General features: G+C 35.1%; 3 protein-coding genes across 3 annotated transcripts; 2 read left to right on the top strand and 1 right to left on the bottom strand.

Annotated features, from left to right (window-relative positions):
* Positions 1 to 1,694, top strand: LOC118038333 (protein CDI). Its single transcript, XM_035044653.2, has 2 exons — positions 1 to 133; positions 633 to 1,694. The coding sequence occupies exon 2, from the start codon at positions 670 to 672 to the stop codon at positions 1,435 to 1,437; it is 768 nt and encodes a 255-aa protein (XP_034900544.1). The 5' UTR covers positions 1 to 133; positions 633 to 669; the 3' UTR covers positions 1,438 to 1,694.
* Positions 1,695 to 6,725: 5,031 nt separating this feature from the next.
* LOC118038323 (protein DETOXIFICATION 18) lies at positions 6,726 to 9,734 on the top strand. Its single transcript, XM_035044645.2, has 8 exons — positions 6,726 to 7,019; positions 7,335 to 7,879; positions 7,965 to 8,051; positions 8,155 to 8,211; positions 8,313 to 8,551; positions 8,664 to 8,782; positions 9,034 to 9,148; positions 9,580 to 9,734. The coding sequence occupies exons 1-8, from the start codon at positions 6,738 to 6,740 to the stop codon at positions 9,642 to 9,644; spliced, it is 1,509 nt and encodes a 502-aa protein (XP_034900536.2). The 5' UTR covers positions 6,726 to 6,737; the 3' UTR covers positions 9,645 to 9,734.
* A 5,218-nt stretch (positions 9,735 to 14,952) lies between these two features.
* Positions 14,953 to 19,051, bottom strand: LOC118038291 (protein DETOXIFICATION 19). Its single transcript, XM_035044609.2, has 8 exons — positions 18,458 to 19,051; positions 16,859 to 17,403; positions 16,682 to 16,768; positions 16,512 to 16,568; positions 16,181 to 16,419; positions 15,691 to 15,809; positions 15,406 to 15,606; positions 14,953 to 15,283 (listed from the first exon to the last, which is right to left on the bottom strand). The coding sequence occupies exons 1-7, from the start codon at positions 18,737 to 18,739 to the stop codon at positions 15,475 to 15,477; spliced, it is 1,461 nt and encodes a 486-aa protein (XP_034900500.1). The 5' UTR covers positions 18,740 to 19,051; the 3' UTR covers positions 14,953 to 15,283; positions 15,406 to 15,474.
* Positions 19,052 to 22,946: the final 3,895 nt, after the last annotated feature.

Here is a 22,946-nt window from a genome sequence, read left to right as displayed (position 1 = left end):
CGCTCAATTCTCCCCCTCTCTCTAGCCTTTCCTTCTATAGATAGATAGAAAGAAAGAAAGAAAGACAAGAGGGAGAAAAACCATTGAAATCAACTCTATCCTTTTCTTCAAGATCTGCCCCTCTGTACTCCAGGTACTCTCCATATTTGATCCCTTTTTTCATTTTTTTCTTTACGAAATTCTTGCTTGGCTGGCAGGCACAATGTATATCGTTTTTATTTTTCTGGAGATCTATTTGGTTAAACACTTCTCTTATTGTTTGTTCTTCTTGATTTGTTTTATAAAATGATTACTTGATTAGTTTTTTCCTTGGATTCTCTGATTGGCAAAATGTGGGCATTAAAACTGAGCTCCAACTCCAAATTATTACTGAATTTCTCATTAATTTAGACTGCCACTATTGATTTTTTCTTGGGGTTATCTTTGTGCTATGATTTGATTTCTGGTTTTTTTACCTATTAAGTACATCGCTAATCCGGCCAACCTTTTTGATAATTGAAGCCATGGTAGAATAAAATCATACTACTATTCTTTTCGAAAACTAATCTGAGCATATAAAACAGAAAATCCGATATGCCTGCCCGGTCTAAATTAATGTAATTGCTTGCTTGCTTGTTTGTTGTTTAACACAGATCTGTGATCCTGATTCGCTATTCAGAGCCAGCTAGAATGACCATGACCGTGACCAATGGGGAGGTAAATCCAGTGACTGCCAATGGAGGCTTTACAATTGACAAGCCCTTCAAGATCTTTGTGGGTTACGATCCACGTGAAGATATTGCCTATGAGGTTTGTCACCATTCTATTTTGAAACGATCCTCGATCCCTGTTGAGATCACCCCCATTGTGCAGTCAGATCTTAGAACGAATGGCTTGTATTGGCGCGAGAGAGGCCAGCTTGAGAGCACAGAGTTCTCTTTTACTCGTTTCTTGACACCGCGTTTGGCAAACTATGATGGTTGGGCAATGTTTGTTGATTGTGATTTCCTCTACTTAGCTGACATCAAGGAATTGCGGGATTTGATTGATGACAAGTATGCCATCATGTGTGTGCAACATGACTATACTCCAAAAGAGGCCACCAAAATGGATGGTGCGGTGCAAACCGTGTATCCAAGGAAGAATTGGTCTTCCATGGTGTTGTACAATTGTGGGCACCCGAAGAACAAGGTTCTGACACCTGAGGTTGTGAATACCCAAACCGGTGCTTTCCTTCATAGGTTTCAGTGGCTTGAGGACGAAGAAATCGGTTCGATCCCATTTGTGTGGAATTTCCTGGAGGGTCATAACAAAGTTGTGGAAGGTGACACAACAACATTTCCTAAAGCAATACATTATACTCGTGGTGGCCCATGGTTTGAGGCATGGAAGAATTGTGAGTTTGCAGAATTGTGGTTGAAAGAGAAGGATGAGTGCGTGAAGGAAGAGAAGAAATAATTCAAAAGTAGATATGATTCATCAGCTGGAGTATTATTTTTTATTTACGAGGCTTATTTTCCTGTGTTCTGTTCATTTGTAATGTGTATTAGCATGCTACCCTGTGCAGTCTTGTCTGTAATTCTTTGCAGCAGCTAGTTAGTTAGCTAGTACATGGCCATTGCTGGCCTCTGAAGACCTCTCTTATTTCAGAAACTGCTGCTGTACTGCGTATTAGCATTTCATTATTGATGAAAGTTATGAGCATTTTTTTAAAATTTTTTTTTTTTTATATTCAATCTGTTTATTAGCAGTCGTCTTTCTCTTCTTTTGTTGGTTCGTCGGGGAACACTCTAGGCTTTAGATTACACAGTGACACTATCTTGGTTTGAAGATCACCTTAATTCGATATCTTCTGCTACCATAGCTGGGTAAGAGGTGTCCAAATTAGAATCCATAATGCACTTGGTAGCTAGGAAGCAATCCGTCTCAACAACGACCCTTCTGCCCCCCCATATCTCTAGCTTAAAAAAGAGCATGTATCTGCACGCTAGGAACTCTCCCAGAAGGATTGAATTTATGCCTCATGGCTGATATCATAAACTCTGCGTTAATGATCCCGAAAAATGACACCCAAACCACAGCAGTGTGTAGATGAAGCTGCTCCGAATTGATCTTTATAAAACCGTCTGCAGGAGGCAACCATCTAGACATCCCTTGATTGCAGGAAGCAGAAGTAAATGGCTTGACCTTCATGTTAGCTCCTGGAATCCAGAGAGATTTGACACAGCTGTTTCAAGAATGTCATTGTTATTTATGCATTTGTCCTGGAACAATCTTTGAATGCAGGAGTACCAGATAGCCCACAGGGTCATAGAAATCTTTTCCATCATCGGAACCTCAAGTGGAAGAACTTTCCTTGAAAACCAGCTGAGGACATCCACAAAGTTGCCTAGAAATAGAGAATTTGGCTCATAATCTTTCGCTGCAGGACATTCAAAGAACAGATGGAGAGTTGATTCCGCATTAATGTGGCATATTCTGCATCCATGATCGTGAAATCACCCCCTCTTGAAAAGTTTTACCTTAGCAGGTAAAATATCATATGGAAAACGCCAAATAAACTCTCCCTTGAGAGGGAACTAGATGATTGCTTGTTCGTGTTAAGTCGGATTAAATTTTTTAAGATAAAATAATATTTAAGTGATGATAATGTTTTTTTTTAGAATAAAAAATATATGAAAATTGATTTAATATCATCTGGTCGATTTGATAAATTTAAAAACAACTCAAACAAGGAGTAAAAATATAGTTTAATTTTTTTAAAAAAATCACATTTTTTTTTTAATATTGCAACAATAACATATTAGATTGACTTGAATTAACTTAGTTAATTTGTTAAATCTGCTATTTAAGTCATGAGATACTGATAAAAAAAATATCCAGGTGTTGTTAATTTATTTTTTAGTAGAAAAAACTAAAACTATATAGGAATTGACCTGATATCATATAGTTGATTTAGAAAGTCCAAAGACAACTTAAATGGTCGATTTATATGAATTTTGACTAAAATAAATCAAGATGACATCTTTTTTTTCTTTTTTTTTTTTAATATTGAAACAAAAACATATTAGATTAACTTGGATCAACGCAGGTTAATCTGCTAAATCCATTATCTAGGTCATAAGATTCTGATAAACCTATAGAAAGAAAATAATAAAAAAATATTAAATTCAATTCTCAATCAATTCAATATTAAAGGATGAAATTAAAAATAAAATTTAACTAAAAAAAAGCCAAATCAACTCAGGTTAACCTATCAAATGTAAGTCATAAGATCGGGATAGCTCTATAAAAAGCAAATCGAAAAAAATTATGAAACTCAAATCATAATAAAATAAATGTTGAAGGATAAAATTAAAAAAAAAATCAATTAAAAAAGACACAAAAAAACACTTGAGTCAACCAAACAAATTCATGACCTGAGTCATGAGATCAAGATAACTTTACAGACTAAAACAATTTATGAAGCATAATTCATAATAAACCTAATATTAAAAAATAAAATCAATAAAAAAGAGGAAAAAAAACACCTTAAGTTAACTGACTTAACCCACAACTTGAGTTATAAGACCATGATAATTGTTTTTTTTTAAAATAAACTATAAAGCCCAATTCCTAATCAATCCAATGTTAACAGATTAATTAAAAAAAAATCAAATAAAAAAAGACAAAAAAAATAACCCGAGTTAACCTGGGTTAACCTACCAAACCAATTTGAGGAGACTAAGATAACTCCATAGTAAGCAAATAAAAAAATATATTATAAAATTCAATTCCCAATCAACTTAATGTTAAAGAATGAAATTTAAAAAAAATATCAATTAAAAAAAAAACTCAAGTAAACCTAACTAACCAATAAAACTCATAACTAGGGTAATGAGATAATGATAATCCAAAATAAAATAAAATAATTATGATTATGAAGCATAATTTCCAATTAATTTAATGTTGAAAATATAAAGCAAAGAAAAAAAATTAATTTTTTTTTAAAAAACTTAAATCAAAATAATTAACCTAAAACTTATGATTATAATTATAAAACCAAAATAACTTTATAAAAAAAACAAATCAAAATAATATTATAGAATTGAATGCCAAAATTTTTTAGATTGGGCTTGAGGAGTGGGCATCCCTTGAATCCCGCTGGTATTAAGCTTCCAAGTTCCAACTCTTATGAACCACTATTAATTTTATATTTTTTTTTTAGTTTTAAAAGTGTTTTAAAAACATTTTTTTAAATAATATATTTTTTAGTATTTTCAATTATTTTAAAATGTTAATATTAAAAATAATTTTTTAAAAATAAAAAAAAATATTATTTTAATATAAAAATCACTTCAAAAAAACTTCAAAAAAAAAAAAACATGTTATTATATTCCCTGACACACAGAAGCAACCCAGGCGGTGAGAGTTAGATAATGTCATCTTGAGAGTTAGATAATTCTAGAATGCAAAGAAGTAATTTGGGAATGGGGTATTCATAAAGGGTAAAAAGGAATGGATGTTGACGTGCAAGACACGCATGTGGAGGAGGCTATTTGAACCATTTTGTCTCCACGTGTCACTCATTAAAATAAGAGTGCATTGAGTTGCCTTTACAGCCAAGACAGGCTGTCTCGTAATCTGTTGAATACTGTTTTTTTATGGCTGTCTCGTAATCTGTTGACTGGCCTCTAAAACAACTCTTCTGTTAGCACAAGATATTTTCCCATACTTCATTAGTGTTTAGGAATGAGTGCATACCATGTTTTTTTTAAAAAATTTATTTAAAATAATTTTTTATGTTTTAAAATTATTTTGATATGCTGATATTAAAAATAATTTTTTAAAAATAAAAAATTTTATTTTAATATATTTCTAAATAAAAACACTTTGAACATCATTATCATATTTTCAAACATGTCGTGCAATTAAAAGATACGTGGAATGTATGCACAGGTTAAGGAGAGTAATATGAGATATCTTTTTTTATTTTTTATTTTTTTATTTAGTGACTTATGATATTTATATATACAAGAGTTATATAAGCTTACTTGATGAAGAGAAAAAATAAAAGGGAATATCTCCTTTTTTATAAAGTTAAGTAATTAGTTAATGTAAATTTCAACTTAAAATTTTAAGAAAAATATAAAAGTAGAATATATTTTAATCAAGTTTAAATGAATATTTAATTGTAAAAAAAAATAGTCGGGCCTTTAATGTTGAGGATAAAATATGCAAGTACAAATCTTCAATTGGACAAAAGATAATAATAAATCATTAAAAAAATTAATAAATAAATAATATAAATTGAAAATAAGGTATTTCCTAAAGTTTTGCCGAGGAATACAAATAAATTTGTTCAAATATAGTATCAAATTTTATTAGATTACCTGGAGTTATTTAAGAGACATAGAACAATGAAAAAACTATAATTTTAACAAAAATTCCAGCCCAAATATCTTGTATACAAACCAAGTTTAGGGTTTACTAATCTAGTTTTAATATAGAAATTTGAAAAATTAATTTAATTTTTCTATATTAAGAGTTATAGAAAAATTGAAGAGAAAATTTGAAAAATTTCTATATTAAAACTTATAACCTGATGAAGAGAAAAAATGAATATAGAAATTTGAAAAATTAATTTAATAGAGATATGATAATAAATAATTGGTAATAAAGAGAATATAAGAACACAAAAGTTATTATTCAAAATAAAGAGTTCAATGACATGGAACATATAAATTAATGTGGAAGTAAATAAGATGATAAAAAGAATTGATATTGGATTGAGTTAGAAAAGAGAATGAATCTATCTATCTATCTAAAAGTTACTTTATTTTTATTAATGTTCTGAAAGGCATTAGAAAAAAATTCTCTATTAAAACATAAGATTTTATAAACAAGTCAGATAATTATATAAAAAAAAATTGGTACAAGGTTTGGTTGGACCAAATCAGAAAGGATCCAATTAGACATGCCCTGGAAGGGTATAGTTAGGCTTGAATTTTCTCCTCTCCTCCTTACCTTCAATTGGGTTTGGTTAGGAAAGGGGTCCATTGAAGGTTCAATTAGGTTTTATAATAGAGATTTCAATAGTACTAGGTGTAAGGTTTAGATTGGTCCAAGATTAAGATTGGACTATCTGATTTGGTGTAAGCCATTTCTTTTTTGTTTTTTTTTTTTTTTTCCGTTGGGTGGCTTGATTGGATATAGGTTGATTGATCCACTTTTGGTTTAGATAGATTTTTATTTTGTTTGGCATTGCTTTCTAAACAATGGTTGATAAAATTTTATTTTTTTTGTTTTTGGATTATTTAATTTGCTGATATTAAAATTATTTTTTTAAAAAATAAAAAAAATTATTTTAATATATTTTTAAATAAAAAATATTTTAAAAAATAATCACAACTATATTTTTAAATACCCAAAATAATAACTAAATATTGAGTTGATTGACCGCATGTTGGGCTCGAACGGCTGAATGTTATGTTCCTTTTTTTAGGTGCCCCCATCAATTAATTAGCACGGTGACATTGATCCAATTTAATGTGCATTAAACAACATTATGGGTAGCATTAATTTCACATGTTATCTTCAAAAAAATAAAAGGAAAGAAAAAGAGTGGACAATATTATATTATAAACTGGACTTGAAACAATGTGCAGGTGACACACTGACACTTCACGATAATGGCATGCATATCTATGTAAAATCAACCATAAAACTAATAAAATCTTTTTTTCTTGAAAGAAGGATCATAGAGAATAACTGTAGAGATGTCAAAAACAAGTTTAGATACTGCTTTACCCTTGTTGGAGGCTTATGATCATCACTGTGAAGATCAAAATGGCGAAGGAAGATGCTGGTGGATCAAACTATTAGATGTCAAAGAAGGCAAAGACCAAGTCTTGTTTTCACTGCCCATGATCCTTACTAATGCTTTCTACTATCTAATAACTTTGGTATCTGTCATGTTCGCCGGTCACCTTGGTCAGCTTGAGCTTGCCGGCGCCACTCTTGGGAATTCATGGTGCACTGTCACTGGCATTGCTTTCATGGTACGTTTCTCTCCCTCTCTTCCCCCACCCCTGTCCACACACACACACACACACACAGAGGAATAATTTAATGATATTATCATATATATGGTTATGAACATACAATCAAGGAAAATGATTTGGAGTAGGAATGGCAGAGCTCTAGCTTAAGTGGTTTGCATCCTTAATTTGAATTGATTCCTTTTTCTGCTACATAGAGCAATGTCTTAGTCCTTTTGAGCCTAATGCTTCGATCAAGTACTCTTTTTGTTTATCAAGTATAATGCATATGATCCTGCTTTCTAATTTTCTTTCTCTTTCTTTTCCTTCTCTCAGGCTGGATTAAGTGGAGCACTTGAGACACTTTGTGGTCAAGGATTTGGTGCAAAACTATACAGAACATTAGGAATTCATCTTCAAGCTTCCTGCATCATATCCTTTCTGTGCTCCATAATCATAAGCATTATCTGGCTTTACACAGAGCCTTTACTCATCTTCCTTCGTCAAGATCCTCAAATTTCGAAAGCTGCTGCTCTTTACTTAAAGTATTTGATTCCAGGCATATTTGCATTTGGATTCCTTCAAAACATCTTGAGGTTTCTTCAGACACAATCTGTTGTCATGCCCCTCATCCTGCTTTCAGGAATCCCATTGTGCATTCACATCGGTACAGCTTACGCATTGGTTCATAAGACAGATCTCGGTTTCAGAGGAGCTTCGTTGGCGGTTTCAATATCTTTGTGGATTTCAACTCTTGTGTTGGCCATATATGTGATTTATTCAAAGAAATTCAAACATACTTGGGAGGGGTTCTCTTCTGAATCATTACGTCACATCCCCATAAACTTGAAACTGGCCCTGCCCTCTGCTGCAATGGTGTGGTAAGAGAACACAAAATGCTTCATTTTATTGGTAGCAGGTTTGCGATGTCATATATCTTACAACCTCTCTTTGATGATTTGCTAGTTTGGAGTACTGGGCATTCGAGCTCTTGGTGCTCCTAGCAGGAATGATGCCAAACGCAGAACTAACTACATCTGTGATTGCAATGTGGTATGCTTTACAGATTACACCACAATACATTCTTTGCCAAAAACCAACTGTTCTCCACTTGTTTTCCTGACTTGACTTTGGTGATGTTTTCGTTTCTCTTCAGTGTCAACACAGAGGACATTGCCTACATGTGTACCTCAGGTCTAAGCGCTACTGTGAGGTAAATGGTTGGAGATTAATTTGACACTTCCTAGTTATAGCATTTGCATAATTTGATCCTATACGCTTTTAGATAACGAAACTACGAATTTCTGCTAATAGTACAAGGGTGTCTAATGAGTTGGGAGCAGGAAATCCTGATAAAGCTAAACAAGCCATGGCCATGACTCTCAAGCTCTCTGTCCTTCTTGCTCTTCTAATTGTTTTAGCACTAGCCACTGGTCATGATATCTGGGCTGGCTTCTTCACTGATGACCTTTCCATTATAAAAGCCTTTGCCTCGATGACACCTTTCCTTGCCATCTCTATAGCACTTGATGCCTTCCAAGTCGTCTTTACAGGTTTCAAGGATCCTATTTCTTTCCTTTTTCTGCTCTAATTTCTCTATCCTTTCCTTGAGTTGGCTAACTGTGTGACTTGCTCAGATCTTAATGTAAGTATTTTAATACGCAGGGGTAACAAGAGGGTGTGGCTGGCAGAATCTGGCTGTTATTGTAAATGTAGCAACATTCTTTTGCGTTGGAATGCCCGTGGCAACCCTCCTCGGATTCAAGTATAAGCTTTATTCTAAGGTGAAGCCAAACAAAAATAGTCTGTTTCTGCGTTTACTTACACAAGCATGCAGCTTTTCACAGACAAGTATCAGACATTTTCACCTTCTATTACAGCGATTTCCCTGCATACAAATTGAGGAAAATGCACCTAGTAACTCATATTATTCTCAATCTTTGTCCTCTGGATTTTCATATTCTGTTTACTCATCTTATTTTCAATCTTTCTTCCATCGATTTTCATATTCTGTTGTGGGACCATTTTGGATCAGGGATTATGGACTGGTTTAATCTGCGGTCTTGCATGCCAAACCTGCACTCTGCTGTTAATTACACTGCGTACAAAATGGACTAGAATGGATCATCTCTCAGAACCAGAGGAAAATGGTAAGGAAAACTCAAACTTGCCTGATAAAATCTCCAAAGTATGCTTTTGATGAAGAGAGGGACAGATAGGAGAAACTCAGATGCCATAATGTTCTATTGACTGGGACAACATGGAGAATTTTGTCCATTGAATCTCTCTCTTTTTTGCAATAAATTGGTACTTTTGCAGCGCATAGAAATATTTTCAAAAGTTGAAAAATGAATTTGACGTCATTTTTCATAGCACTTTTTAAATAAATACTGGAGATTATGAGTGGCCAAGGATGTCATTTTCTGATGAGGGAAAGGAGAAATAAAATAGCAAGGCAGAAGGTAGTAATATACTTAGATAAGAAACTCGCTCGCGCTTTGCTAAGGATTGTAATAATTTGTTACCGCAAAAATAAATTGCTCATGTAATTTATTTTATTTTATTTTTATTGTTGTGCCAGGGTATTCTCCAACCCTTTCCAAACCAAAAGACCACTCCTCTTCCTGTTATCGCCGGGCATCGTAAAGCGGGTTCCACTACCAGCGAGGATTCAAACGGTGTTTGCCTCACAGGGAGGACCAGCCCTTCGATGCTAGAACCAACCTCTCATGTATTGCTGACTTGTTTTTTAATAGATTTTTTATTATGAAGAATTCAAAAATCTATGCATATTGTAGGAAACCTTTTTTAAATATGAAGACATTAGTATATGAGATTATATATTTTAAAAAATATTTAGATAACAGCATACAAAAACGGCTTGTGCTAATATGTTATAAACTTTTAAATTCATGACCAAAGTCATGATACCTGATAATTCTAAAGAAAGCAATTCAAAATAAATAATGAAATTTAATTTCCAATCAACAAAATCTTGAATGATGGAATTGAAAAAAAAACATTCATTTTTTTTTAAAACAAAAAACAACATAAGTCAACCTGATATAACTTTTCAAATTCACAACTTGAATAACAAGAACCTAATAACCCCATGAAAAGCAATTTGGAAAAACATATGATTGTCAATTCCCCATCGTTCAAATGTTGATGGATGAAATTAGAGAAAAAATTAATTTGAAAAAAAAGGACAAAAAAGATGCAAGTCAACCAAGGTTAGCCTGTCAAACTTAAGACATGAGTCAGTTTTTCCCGGATTATGAGACTAAGATAAGTCTATATAAAGCAAATAAAATAAATTATAAAGTCTAATGTCCAAGTAATATAATGTTGAAGGATACATTTGATAAAAAAAAAAAAAAATCAAATAACAAAAAGTACCAAATAAAATTGACTCCAGTTAACCCGGACTAACCTGGTAAAATCACGACCTAAGTCTCGATAGTAAAATAACCTAATAGAAATCAAACAAAAAAAAAATCTTGAAGCTTAATTTTCAACAAATTCGACGATGAATGATGAAATTGCAAAAACAATAATGATTAAAAAGGAACAAAAAGAAAACAGTTCAATTATCCAACCAAACTCGTGATTTGATTCATGATACTAAAATAATCAAATAGAAAGCAAATCGAATAAAATTACAAAACACAATTCCCAGAGAACCTAACATTTAAGGATTAAATTGAAAAAAAAAACCTAAAGTAAAAGATTGAGGATCAAATTTGATATCCAAAAACAAATGAGACCACTTTGCTATTTTAGATAATGTCTTGTGCAAAAATCAAGAGAATGAGAGAGAAAAGATAGAGAGAGAAAAAAAAAAAAAAAAAGAAAGGAAGATAAGGCCGCCAAAGCTAAACCAAACCTCCTTTATGCATTTGTGTTGTCATGGAGGGAAGAGTTTACCGAGATAAATCAAATGATATCAAGGAAGGTCACCAATAGATAATGGTAGCCACTGTATGCACCACCCAAATTAGGTTGACGTTCTCACATGCTAATGCAAATGTTGCATATACCAACTATTTCCCTTTATTTTTTTCAATCTAGTCCCTAAACATTAATTTTAGTTTCAAACTTGGTCCCTAAAACTTCAATTATTCTACATCAATGAAATCAAATTATATTTTGCCAAATCAAGCATCAAATGAGTACTGGAATTTTTCATCGACATCATAAGAACCTAACATGAAGTCAATTGAAGCAAACTATCGAATCAGATCCCAAATAAATCAATTTGAAAGGATAAATTGAAGAGCAAAGAAAACTTGAGTGAAAAAAAAAAACACAAATGATGTCATTATTACAATCCACAATAATTTTGTGCCTGGATCTACAATAGTTTTCCTAAATGTCTTTTTTTTTTTTTTTGTAATTGCAATGTAATTATTATTTTTAATAGTAATAACAAGTTGTTTAAAATATATTGTATCAATAAATAATTTTATAGTTTTAAAGTAATAATCAATAAAGCATTCATATGTCGCTTAATTTTTTAATTAACAATCTCACAAGTATAAATAATATAGGTTTTTTTTTTAATATAATTTTAAATCAAATATAAATTTTATTATAAAGTTAATTTATTAATTTTATAAATGATTTTTTTTGCAAAATCAATAACTCTAGTCCACCTCTTAAAGATCATCTATATCCACCTTCATAAATAATTCAAATTAGTAGTACATCAATTGTAATATTTATTAATAGGTGTTATAGAGTACAACTAAAATAATCAAGGCTTAATTGTAGCATCATTATCTTTGAATGAAAAATATTTTAATTTAAACAAAAACTAAAGGTTATAATGATAAAAGAAAAAAAGAAATCCTAATGTATTTTAGACTTCATTGCATTTATTAGTGTGCAAAGAATAACTTGATAGCCAATCAAGAGAATAATTAATTAATAGTTGATGTTCTAAAATCAATATGCTCAGGAATGAGATTTTTGAATGTTTGAATAGTGGATAATAACATGTTCATGTCAATATTCTCTTTAAAGCTCACGAGGTACGTTGTTGATGATAGAAGGCTTAACACCTGCAAAATAGTCCCTTCTGGTAGGGATTCTTAAGTGATAAAGTCATCTAAGAATAATAGTGTTTGTTCTTTTTTTTCTTGTATTATAAATGTTATGAGAATTAAAGTATAAATGCTTGAAGAATAGTAATTATGAATTCAACAGTGAGGATTAAAAGTTATTTTCTTTATAACACTAGCTTCTCTTGCTTGTATTTTTCTTTTACTTTCACTCTTTGTAATTTTTCTGTAAAAACAAATTGTTGAAAAAGCCTTGAGTGAGATTTGCTTTGTTGGTTAAGAAGAAACTATCATTTTAAGTATTCCCTACCCCTAAAAATTTCTTTTTTTTTTTTTCCCATTCTTATGAGAAAAATAGACTCTGAAAAAGTTAGATATGAGCTTAAAAGTATGGATGTTGCTTCTTTCAGTGATGAGTTTAGGTTCCAACCATAAACTAAATGAAGCTATAGGGGACAAAGGTCCATTAGATTGGGTCCTAAAACTAAAAGGGGTAGAAATTCAGCTTCCACTTCTAGAAAGGGGGAAGGTAGTTTTCAACATCGAAGAATTCATTGCCCTATTTCCTTTAGGAAACCCAGGAGAGAGAGAGAAAGCAAGAGAGATAGAGAGAAAGAGGCTACCTCAAGCCCCTGAGGATGATGCACCTAGCATCGTAAACTTAGATAAGGTGGTATTTATAAATAATTGATAACTGGGAGAGTACGTGGCTAAATTGTCTACCAGGAATGAAAGAATTAGCCAATTAACCTTGGCCTCCACTTAGGGGTACTTTGAGATTACTTCCCCAATATATATGTGTGAGTTATGGTATAACTTCTCTCTTCAAAGGTTTGTGAGGGGAGGTTTTTGGTATTATAGGTTGGGTCCAAGCTAGTTACATCCCAATGGATGAATAATTTTGTTTGCCTTTAACAAGTTCTTTAAGCTTATAGGAATCAAGCCTATCATAAATATATTTAGAACTTGTTACCATTCAGTTGCTAGTACTAATGATGACAATGATGTGTGTTGGTTTTTTACTTTCACCAACAAACTCATTGAATTAATGAAGAGGGATCTTTTAGGGCAAGCCTGCACACGTCAAGAAATAAAGGAGGTGGTAGATAATAGTGAGATACAATGAGATGATGAACCTTATAGATGGGATGTAAATAATTTAAGGATGTTTCTACTATTAGAGATTACCCTTTTAAGATGAACAATAGGCTCCATCCAAGCTTAGATGAGGGAAAAACATGTGCTATGTTGACCTCAACCTTAACTGAGTATGGTGTTTATAAGATGGCCAAAGGGCATTACTGTGCTTTGTTATAAAGTATGCAACTTTTTTATCTCTTGTTTTTTATCATTTAAATATCAATTTCTGACTTTGGTTTGTGTCGGGTTAACAATTGAAAGAAAATGAGAAACTTCAACAAGGTCAGTAGAGTAGAGCTTGCCTACATCAAAAAGAAGATTTTCATCTCTTAACTTGAGTGGAGTTAGGACTAGAGCAAAGATGGAAAATGATCCCATCAATATAGATGAGCTTTCTTTTCCTAAGGAAACTGTTCTTGATGAAATAATGGTGAGAGCCACTCTCTCATGGAAATGAGGGGAACCACTACTTCTCTAAATGGGGATCAACTGTAGATGAAGTGATTGTAGGTGTTGTTGTAAACTTTAAGAGAAAAATGGTCTCCATCCCTGTAGAGTTTGGTGTTGTAGCCTCAACTACGGAGACCTATCTTATGGCACCACTAATGCCCCCACCCTTGATTTCAACTTCCATATTCCTCTTCAGTTGCTGAGACTTGTTTTCATGGTGCTTTTCCTGAAGCTGGACAACCTAGGCTACAATGGATCTCTAAGAGATTAAAGATAAAAAAAATTCTTACTTGGTTTAATGATATCTCGGGAACAAATTTTTGGTGAGGAGAGTGTTAGGTAGGAGTAATTATTGGATGGAGTTGGGCCATACTAAAAGTGAAGGTCCCTATGTTGAAGATCAAGTTATTTTCTAAGTGGAGAAACTTATTGAGAAAATGAAATAACAAATCCAACTTCATTTTTTCATTTCATTTTTTGTTGACAAATATTGGCAGTTGTTACTACTAAAGGTGTTAATTCTGACAAGGAAATAGAAGCCGATTTGGTAAATGACATGTTCAATGCTCCTAAGAGCAAGATAGATAAAAACAAATAAGAAAATGTAAGGTTCCTGAAAAGAAATCTATCCAAATGAAGGTGGTCTTTGTTTTTTGCCAGTTATCAATGTGGAAAATTTAGTAAGGTCAAAACCATGGGAAACTAAAGATAAAGTTTCTAGGGTGTATAAAGTCTCATGACTCTTATTTAGCTCTTACTTTAATCCGTAGTGTTGCTTCATTGCTAAACTAGCAGTGAGAGGTAGGTGATCTACTAGTGAAAGGCAGCTTATTAAACATGGCTTTCTAGGTTGATGATGCCATTATCCCATATTGACTAGGAGACAAAGGCCTTGATCACTTATAAGCACAAGGTTCAACCTCTCTTTCTAAGAGATGTTTTTTCAAGACAAAATTCATTATGAGGTTCTAATTGGACAATACTTTTTAGGACTTACCATATATGGGTGTGAGCACACATTATTATTGGCGCTATCTGTTGGGATATTAGCCATGTGTGACTACCCAAGCCCCTTGTCTAAGGGGCTATGATGATGCCACTATCCTACATTAGCTAGGAAATGAAGGTTTTAGTTGCTTACAAGCACAAGACTCAATTTCTTTGCCCAAGAGATGCTTTTTCAGGACAAAACCCATTATGTGATTCCAATGAGATAATATCTTTTAGAGAGCTTATTATATGCGGGAATGGATACACATCATCACATGTAACTGTCTATGTTGATTTGGCTATGCAGCAGCTTCTCCAAACCAATCTGCACCTTCCTTTTCTTATTATATGCGTATTTTTTCATTAAAACAAAGGGGAAAAAAAACACAGCATATCTCATCATACGAGTTCTGAAGAAACACTCGACAAGTCTCAACAGATGAGTCCTTGAATTATATGTTGAAACGGTTCAGATTATGTTCTTTTTGGAGTAAAACCCCTCTGAAGGTGTAAGCAACGAGATTCGTGGGACATCAAAAGTGAGAAGTTGATTGTAGGTTTTTCCCGACTTGTTGAAACAAATCCCAATAAAGTGCACAAACGTCTGAGCTTAACCTCGTGCATGCATGCAACTGAAGTTCACTGCATCATAAGACAGTCATTGTTCTTGGTCAGTGAATATAAAATCTATTTCTTTATAGAAAGCCACTGCATCATAAGACAAAGCTTGTTTCTATAAAACGAATATTGATTTCATTACTAACTTTTTGCTACTTGCTAGTAACTTGCAGTTCAGCTAAGCTGTCTGTCGACAATTAATGGAGAAGATACTGTTAGACGACAATGGGGTTCGCTTTCTCTTTGGTTATAGACAGATCTGTTGCAGTCCAATTGGTCCTTATTGTGATTAACAAGAGGGTACCGGCTTGGCAACAAAGGCCACTGATCAAGCCAATCCATAAACCCTGCACCAAAGTAAATACATCAGAGTTCATAAGAGTTAGTACAGGCTCGAGCCTTGTTACATTTCTTTGACAATGGTGCTTTACCTTAACATATAGCTTTAACTTGAATCCAAGAACACAAGCTACAGGCATGCCAATACAGTAGAATGTTGCCAAGTTCGCATAAACAGCCAAGTGCTGCCAGCCACAACCTCTGGCCACCCCTGCGTATATCAAATTCATTTTGTGAAAAAAGGTTTTTTGTTTTCAATTTGATAGGAAAGATTTGTGTCTAGATGTTATGGAGCTTCTGAATTTAGTAAAATAGAAGAAGCTCATCATTGAAGGATATTCCCTCCAGGACCTTATATTCTTCAAAAAAATAATAAAATTACGATACCTTTATTCTATAAACCATTTCTAAAATCTAAGCAAATTGATTCCGAGAAAAGAAGGATTAAGGAAATTGTGATTAGTCCTCTAATCAGAAAGAGTGCATCTGATTCCCTTTCATTGATGACAAATATGAGAAAATTGAAAATAATCCTCAAATAATTAACTCCCCATATCTACAGGAAAAGTGCATGTTTCGAACCTGAGAAGACACCTTGCACAGAATCAAGAGTAATCGAAATTGCAAGAAAGGGAGCCATTGATGCAAATTCCTTTGCTATTGTAGGGCTGCTACTGAAAAATCCAGCCCAGATGTTGTGACCAAATGCTAGAGCCAGAACAGCCAGAAGAGCAAGAAGGACAGAGAGCTTGAGGGTCACAGCCATGGCATTCTTAGCTCTATCTGGATTGCCCTCTCCTAATTCATTTGACACCCTTGTGCTGTTACATGAAGTTACTAATTTCAATATCTAAAACAGAAAAATGAAACAATAACAAAACAAATGAAATTTTAATTCAAATTATCAGCAAACCTTGCAGCGGCACTGAGACCATAGGTTAACATGTAGGCCACAGCTTCCGTGTTTACACTGAATATTCCAAAAAAACAAAAAAAAAAGGGACAACCAGAGTAAGAACGAGCGTCGAAACAGAAATCTTATTTCAAGAGATGGTGAAGACAGACAATAGCAATTGAACGTACCATATTGCGATCAATGAGGTGCTTATTTCTGAGCTTGGCATCAGTCCTGCTAGGAACACCAGAATCTCAAAGGCCCAATACTCCAAGCTGGCAAAACATTTTGGGAAGTGGATTGCTAGTGAGATTCTATTAGTCATGATCAAGAACTGAACGGAATCCGGTAACACTTTCACTTACCATACCATTGCAGCAGAAGGCAGGGCTAGTTTCAAGTCAAGAAGAATGTAATGAAATGACTCAAATGAAAACCCACCCCATGTATGCTCGAATTTCTTTGCACAAATCACATAAATGGCTAACATTAGGACTGATATCCATAGTGAAATTGATGCTGCCAGTGGAGCTCCCTTGAACCCAAGAGCTGTATAGTGAACCAAAGCATAAGCAATACCGATATGAATGCACAGTGGTACTAATGAGAATACCACAGGGGGCATTACTACAGATTGTGTCTGAAGAAACCTCAGGATGTTCTGCATAATGCCATATGCGAACAATCCAGGAATCAGATACTTCATGTAGAGAGCAGCAGTCATAGAAACCTGAGCATCTTGATGGAGTAATAACAGAATTGGCTCTGTATAGAACCATATAACCGATATGGTAATACAGAAGATGAATGATATAATGCAGGAAGCTTGAAGATAAATTCCCAGCATTCTGTACATCTTTGCTCCAAATCCTTGACCGCATAGTGTTTCAAGTGCTCCACTCAACCCTATCTGGACAAAAAAAAAAAACAACAGGAGAGGGCAAAAAGAGAATCAACAAAGAATCATCGTCTCAAAAGAGGCTTTCAAAGGACACCGAGACCATGAAGATAAAACCTGAATTAAGGGCTGTAAGTAGTTGGGATCAAAATTGAGTCTTCCAGGAAAACAAAATCTGGTAAATGCACCAATTCTAATGTGGATGACCCGTCTAAGAACAGAAAGAGAAAAGACTTAATTTTAAGATATAAAAGCTAAAGCTTGTCCAAAGACACCTTGATCATTAAAAAATGAGGAAGGACAACTTATGATTGAATGAAGCGTATCATAGTGTTTTTAGCTAATTATACTAATATTATCATGATCTGTACAGTGTTTTGACACAATCATGCACTACCAATTCTTCAATTACAACACCGTTTGAATTCTGATCACCACCACCTGCCTAGTGCCTCTGGAAATTCTGTTCTTAATTTACTGTAGTGATCGAGGAACAAACATGGAACTCACTTGGACTCTCACCATTTCAGCAGGCTTCTTCTACTGCTCTAGAGGCTATACAATCAACGATCTAAATAAAACTCAGCCCAGCCCGATAAATCTTGTATCCTTGATGTAGCTAATGTGCTGGGCTTTTACATGTTGTTTTTCTAAAGCCGATGATAACATGCTGCTAAATTCATTATTGCCATCACAATTGATGCTGACCATGCCAAAATAGAATTGTAAGGGAATCCCCCCCGTAATGTTTTTTTAATGCTGTTAAGAAAAAATAGAGATTTGGAGTCCTAGACTTGGCTTGGCAATGAAGGCTAGCTCTCCGTTTGTTGTTTTTTAATCGGTCAATTTTATCATACACTGCAACATGTGGAGCACAAAAATCTTGAAAAGATCTCACATTTCATTTGTGGCAGACACATCTTGTCGGTTTCAAACAATTCCAGAAACAGAAGTAAAAAATGGGATGAGGATGGAATTAAGGAAGAAATTCAAGGCAAGAACTAAGATACGAGCCCAACTTATTACTTGAAAAAATCATGAAAAGAAGTGCAAGAGTGGGGGTTACCATGAAGGCAAAACCAGTGACCATAGCCCATGAGTTAGCCAGGGTGGCTCCAGCAAGCTCAAGCTCTCCGAGATGACCAGCGAACATGACAGAGACCAAAGTTATCGAGTAGTAGAAAACATTAGTGAGAATCATGGGCAGCGAAAACAAGATTTGGTTCTTGGCCTCCTCTACATCTAACACCTTCTTCCACCGCAGCCTCCACTTTTCACCTTCTTCTACACCACTACTGTTGCTACGCTCCAACAAAGGGGCAGCTTCAAAACTTGTGTTCGATATCATTTCTTTGATCTTGGCCTGCCTTCTCCAGCCTTCTCGTCTATCTTCAAACTTATACTATGCTGATAGCACTTTTTTCATTAAACAAAAGGTGAAAATGATGGAGATTTATAAGTGTTGAATCAGTCCTGTTATGTCCCTTTTATTTTATATTTTAAAGGGTAAGGTGTTCTTAAATGGCTTAGGCAGAGTCGTTTGATTTCAGAAGACCTCACACCCCATCTCGATATTTATTTGATGGTTATGGGTCGAAGCAGTAAGGAGAAGGGTGAGGGCTCCATGGTCGTGCCCTCGCATACTTGAGACATAAGGACGATGTTTATTTAAAGAGAGGTCATGTGAGAGACATTAGATCTGTTAGTAATTCCACAACCTCTACATTAGAAATAAATAATCTGTTTATATATTTACTTCCATATTGTAAAGATAAACTTGCAATATAATAATTGATTCCTAATAGGAAGGAAAGTTTGGAATCCTACCTGTTTAAGGAATCCTGCTTGTATAAGGAATCCTGCTTCTATAAATACATGTAAAGATACAGAGATCAATAATATTGCTCTAGCAGATTCAATTCTCTTTGTCTCTTAAGTTTTACATGGTATCAGAGCTTAACAAAAAAAATTCCCGATCCACTATCTCATCCTAAACTTTTCCATGGATGTCTCAAAGGTAAATCTCTCAAGCCCTTACCTCACTCATCATTTTGATAATCCAGGAATGATCTTAATTCCAAAACCTTTGAATGGAGACAATTATTCTACTTGGAAAAGGGCCATGACTCTAGCCTTGAATTCCAAAAATAAACTTGGTTTTGTTGATGGTTCAATCAAAATCCCCTAAAAAGAAATCGATCAAGAAGACTACGCAACCTGGTCTAGGTGCAATGACATGGTTCACTCCTGGATTGTTAATACTCTCAGTCCAGAAATTTCAGATAGTGTAATCTATTACTCTACCGCTCATGAGGTTTGGGAAGACCAGTGTGAACGATTCTCCCAAAGCAACGCACCTCGTATCTTTGAAATCCAACGAGATATTGCTTGTCTTCGACAAGAGCAACTTTCTGTTTCTGCATATTACACAAAGTTGAAAGGCCTATGGGATGAATTGGCTTCCTATAATGACACCACGCATGGACAACAACAAGACCAGCAAAAATTGATGCAGTTTTTGATGGGATTGAATGATTCTTACAGTGCTATTCGCGGGCAGATCCTCCTCATGAATCCCCTTCCTTCAGTTCGCCAAGCATATTCCTCCATCTCACAAGAAGAAAAACAACGTCTTCTAAGCTCAACACACACAGTAAGTGATTCTGGAACAAGTGCTGCCATGGCAGTTCGAAATAGCAACCAACGACCCACTGGAAATTTCAATGGAGGGTCGGCTAGATCCGACCGATTTGATCACTCATATGGATTGCCAGATCCCCGATCAAGAGATAATTTCACTGGGGGCCGCCGATTTCATCAAGACAGATGTCATTCTGGTTCAGGTAGAGGACACCCTTATTGCTCACATTGTGGAGAGACAGGTCATTGGGTACAAACTTGCTATGAACTTCATGGGTATCCACCGGGTCACCCAATGGCGAAATATGGGTTGGGTATAAGACACACCAACTATCACAATAAATCTGCAGTGAATCATGTGTCCAATGAAAATGCACAACCAGTTATTGGGATTTCAGAGGCCCAATTAAAACAACTTCTCTCACTTCTTGACACAAAAAATTCAGGGTCCAAATCTCAACCAGAGACATCAGCTAAACCAGGTTTGTCTAAAGTCGCTTCCCATAGTTGGATCATTGATAGCGGGGAAACAGATCATATCTCTTCTTCACCTCAATTATCTCTTGGCACAAATAATCGATGTTCACTACCTCCTGTACTCCTGCCCAGTAGAGACAAGGCTAATATTGTTGCAAAAGGATCAATGCCTTTAAATTCAGTCTATTATTTACACAATGTGCTATGTGTTCCTACATTCAAAGTAGATTTGATATCAGTCAGTCGCTTGACAAGAGACCTAAAATGCTCAGTAATTTTCTTTCCTTATTGGTGTATTTTGCAGGATCTGGCTACGAGGAGGATGATTGGTTTGGGTAAACAACATAACGGACTGTACTATTTGGTGGCTCTAGCAATAAAAAACAAATTGACCACCCATTCCTCAGCCACAAATCATCTCACCTGCAATCTCACTGTATCACCCACCGATCTCTGGCATAATCGTTTAGGCCATACATCTCCTCTTCTTTTAAATTTTCTTGCCAAGAAATTTTTAAATTTTTTTCATTCAGTCCAATAAACCTTGCCTCATATGTCCTTTAGCTAAACAAAGTCGTTTGCCTTTCAGTCATAGTGTAATTTCTTCTCTTAAATCGTTTGAGCTCATTCATTGTGATATTTGGGGTCGTTATCGACACCCTTCACTTTCTGGTGCTTATTACTTTCTCACTATCGTTGATGATTTTACATGTTTCACATGGATTTTCTTAATGCAACAAAAAAGTGAAGCACATTCACTCTTAAAACGTTTCTTTAGTTATGTTCTCACTCAATTTGACACCCGTATTAAAATTTTTCGAAGTGATAATGGTGGTGAATTTCTCTCACTTCGATCTTTCTTTCACGATAATGGTGTTATTTTCTAACATTCTTGTGTTTACACGCCTTAACAAAATAGGGTTGTGGAACGCAAACATCATCATATTTTACAGGTAGCTCGCGCATTAAGATTCCAAGCCCATTTACCTACCCAATTTTGGGGTGAGTGTGCTCTTACTGCCACATACATCATTAATCGTCTTTGGGTGTTTAGCATATGCCACTAATGTTCATCCATCTCACAAATTTCAACATCGTTCTATCCCTTCTATCTTTATTGGTTATCCCACTGGTCAAAAAGCTTTTAAATTATTTGATTTATCAAACAAAAAATTTTTTACTAGTCGAGATGTACGGTTCCATGAACACATTTTTCCCTATGCTTCTGTAAACCCCAACCACACTATTCCTCTCTTACCTCACGAACCCAACCCGAATCCTTTTTTTCTCCACAACACTTACCTACCCTCTACCTTCACACCAACTACAACCACATCATCCCCTACCCAAATCTCTCCTCCTCCATCTCCATCTCCCCATCCACCACCTCTTCTCCACACATACACCCGCCAACCCAAACCTTATGTTCCCTTTACCTCACTTTCTAACCCTTCTAATCATTGTGACACCACTGTCTCTGACAGTATACCTCACCAGCCCACATCACCACCCTCTCCTCCTCCCAATCCAGCTCCACCATTATCAAACACCATACATCCCACCCCTTTGTCATCACCCAACTCCCCTTTGCTTCGCTGTTCTAGCCGCCATACTGTTCCCCCGGTCAAACTCAATGATTATTTCTGCTCCACTGTTTACTCAGATCAATCGATCTCCTTGCTACCAGGTCCAACCAAAGGTACACACTATCCACTGGTCAATTACATTTCTTATCACAGATATACACCTGCTCATCTTTCCTTTGTTGCTCAACTTAGTAAGGTCCTGGAGCCTACTTCTTATTCCGAAGCATCTGCTCATCCACAATGGCAGGATGCTATGCGTGCTGAATTAAAAGCTCTCAATCACAATGGCACATGGTCTCTCACTACCCTTCCACCAGGAAAAACTCTGATCGGCTGCCGCTGGGTTTACAAGCTCAAACATCACTCTGATGGCACCATTGACAGATATAAAGCCCGCTTAGTTGCCAAGGGCTTCACCCAACTTGAAGGTGTTGACTACCAGGAGATTTTTTCTCCCACTGCCAAAATTGTCTCTGTTCGCTGCTTATTTGCCGTAGCTGCAGCTTGGGGTTGGTCTCTCCACCAACTGGACGTTAATAACGCCTTTCTTAATGGCGATTTATCTGAGGAAATCTATATGTCTCCGCCGCTAGGGCTCCTGCGATAAGGGGAGGAACATCTGGTATGTCGCCTACATAAGTCTTTATACGGGTTAAAGCAAGCATCTCGTCAGTGGTTTGCAAAATTCTCTGAAGCAATTCGCTCTACTGGCTACGAACAATCTCAAGCTGACCATTCACTGTTCACCAAACAGCAAGGCAAGTCCTTCACAACCCTTCTAATATACGTTGATGATATTTTGATTACTGGAAATGATCCCATTAGCATTACTGCCACTAAAACCTTCCTGCA

This window comes from Populus alba, chromosome 11 (genome assembly GCF_005239225.2).
Source record: "Populus alba chromosome 11, ASM523922v2, whole genome shotgun sequence".
Lineage (NCBI taxonomy): Eukaryota > Viridiplantae > Streptophyta > Magnoliopsida > Malpighiales > Salicaceae > Populus > Populus alba.
The sequence above is the reverse complement of the archived record's forward strand: the minus strand, read 5'-3'. Positions and strand labels throughout refer to the sequence as shown.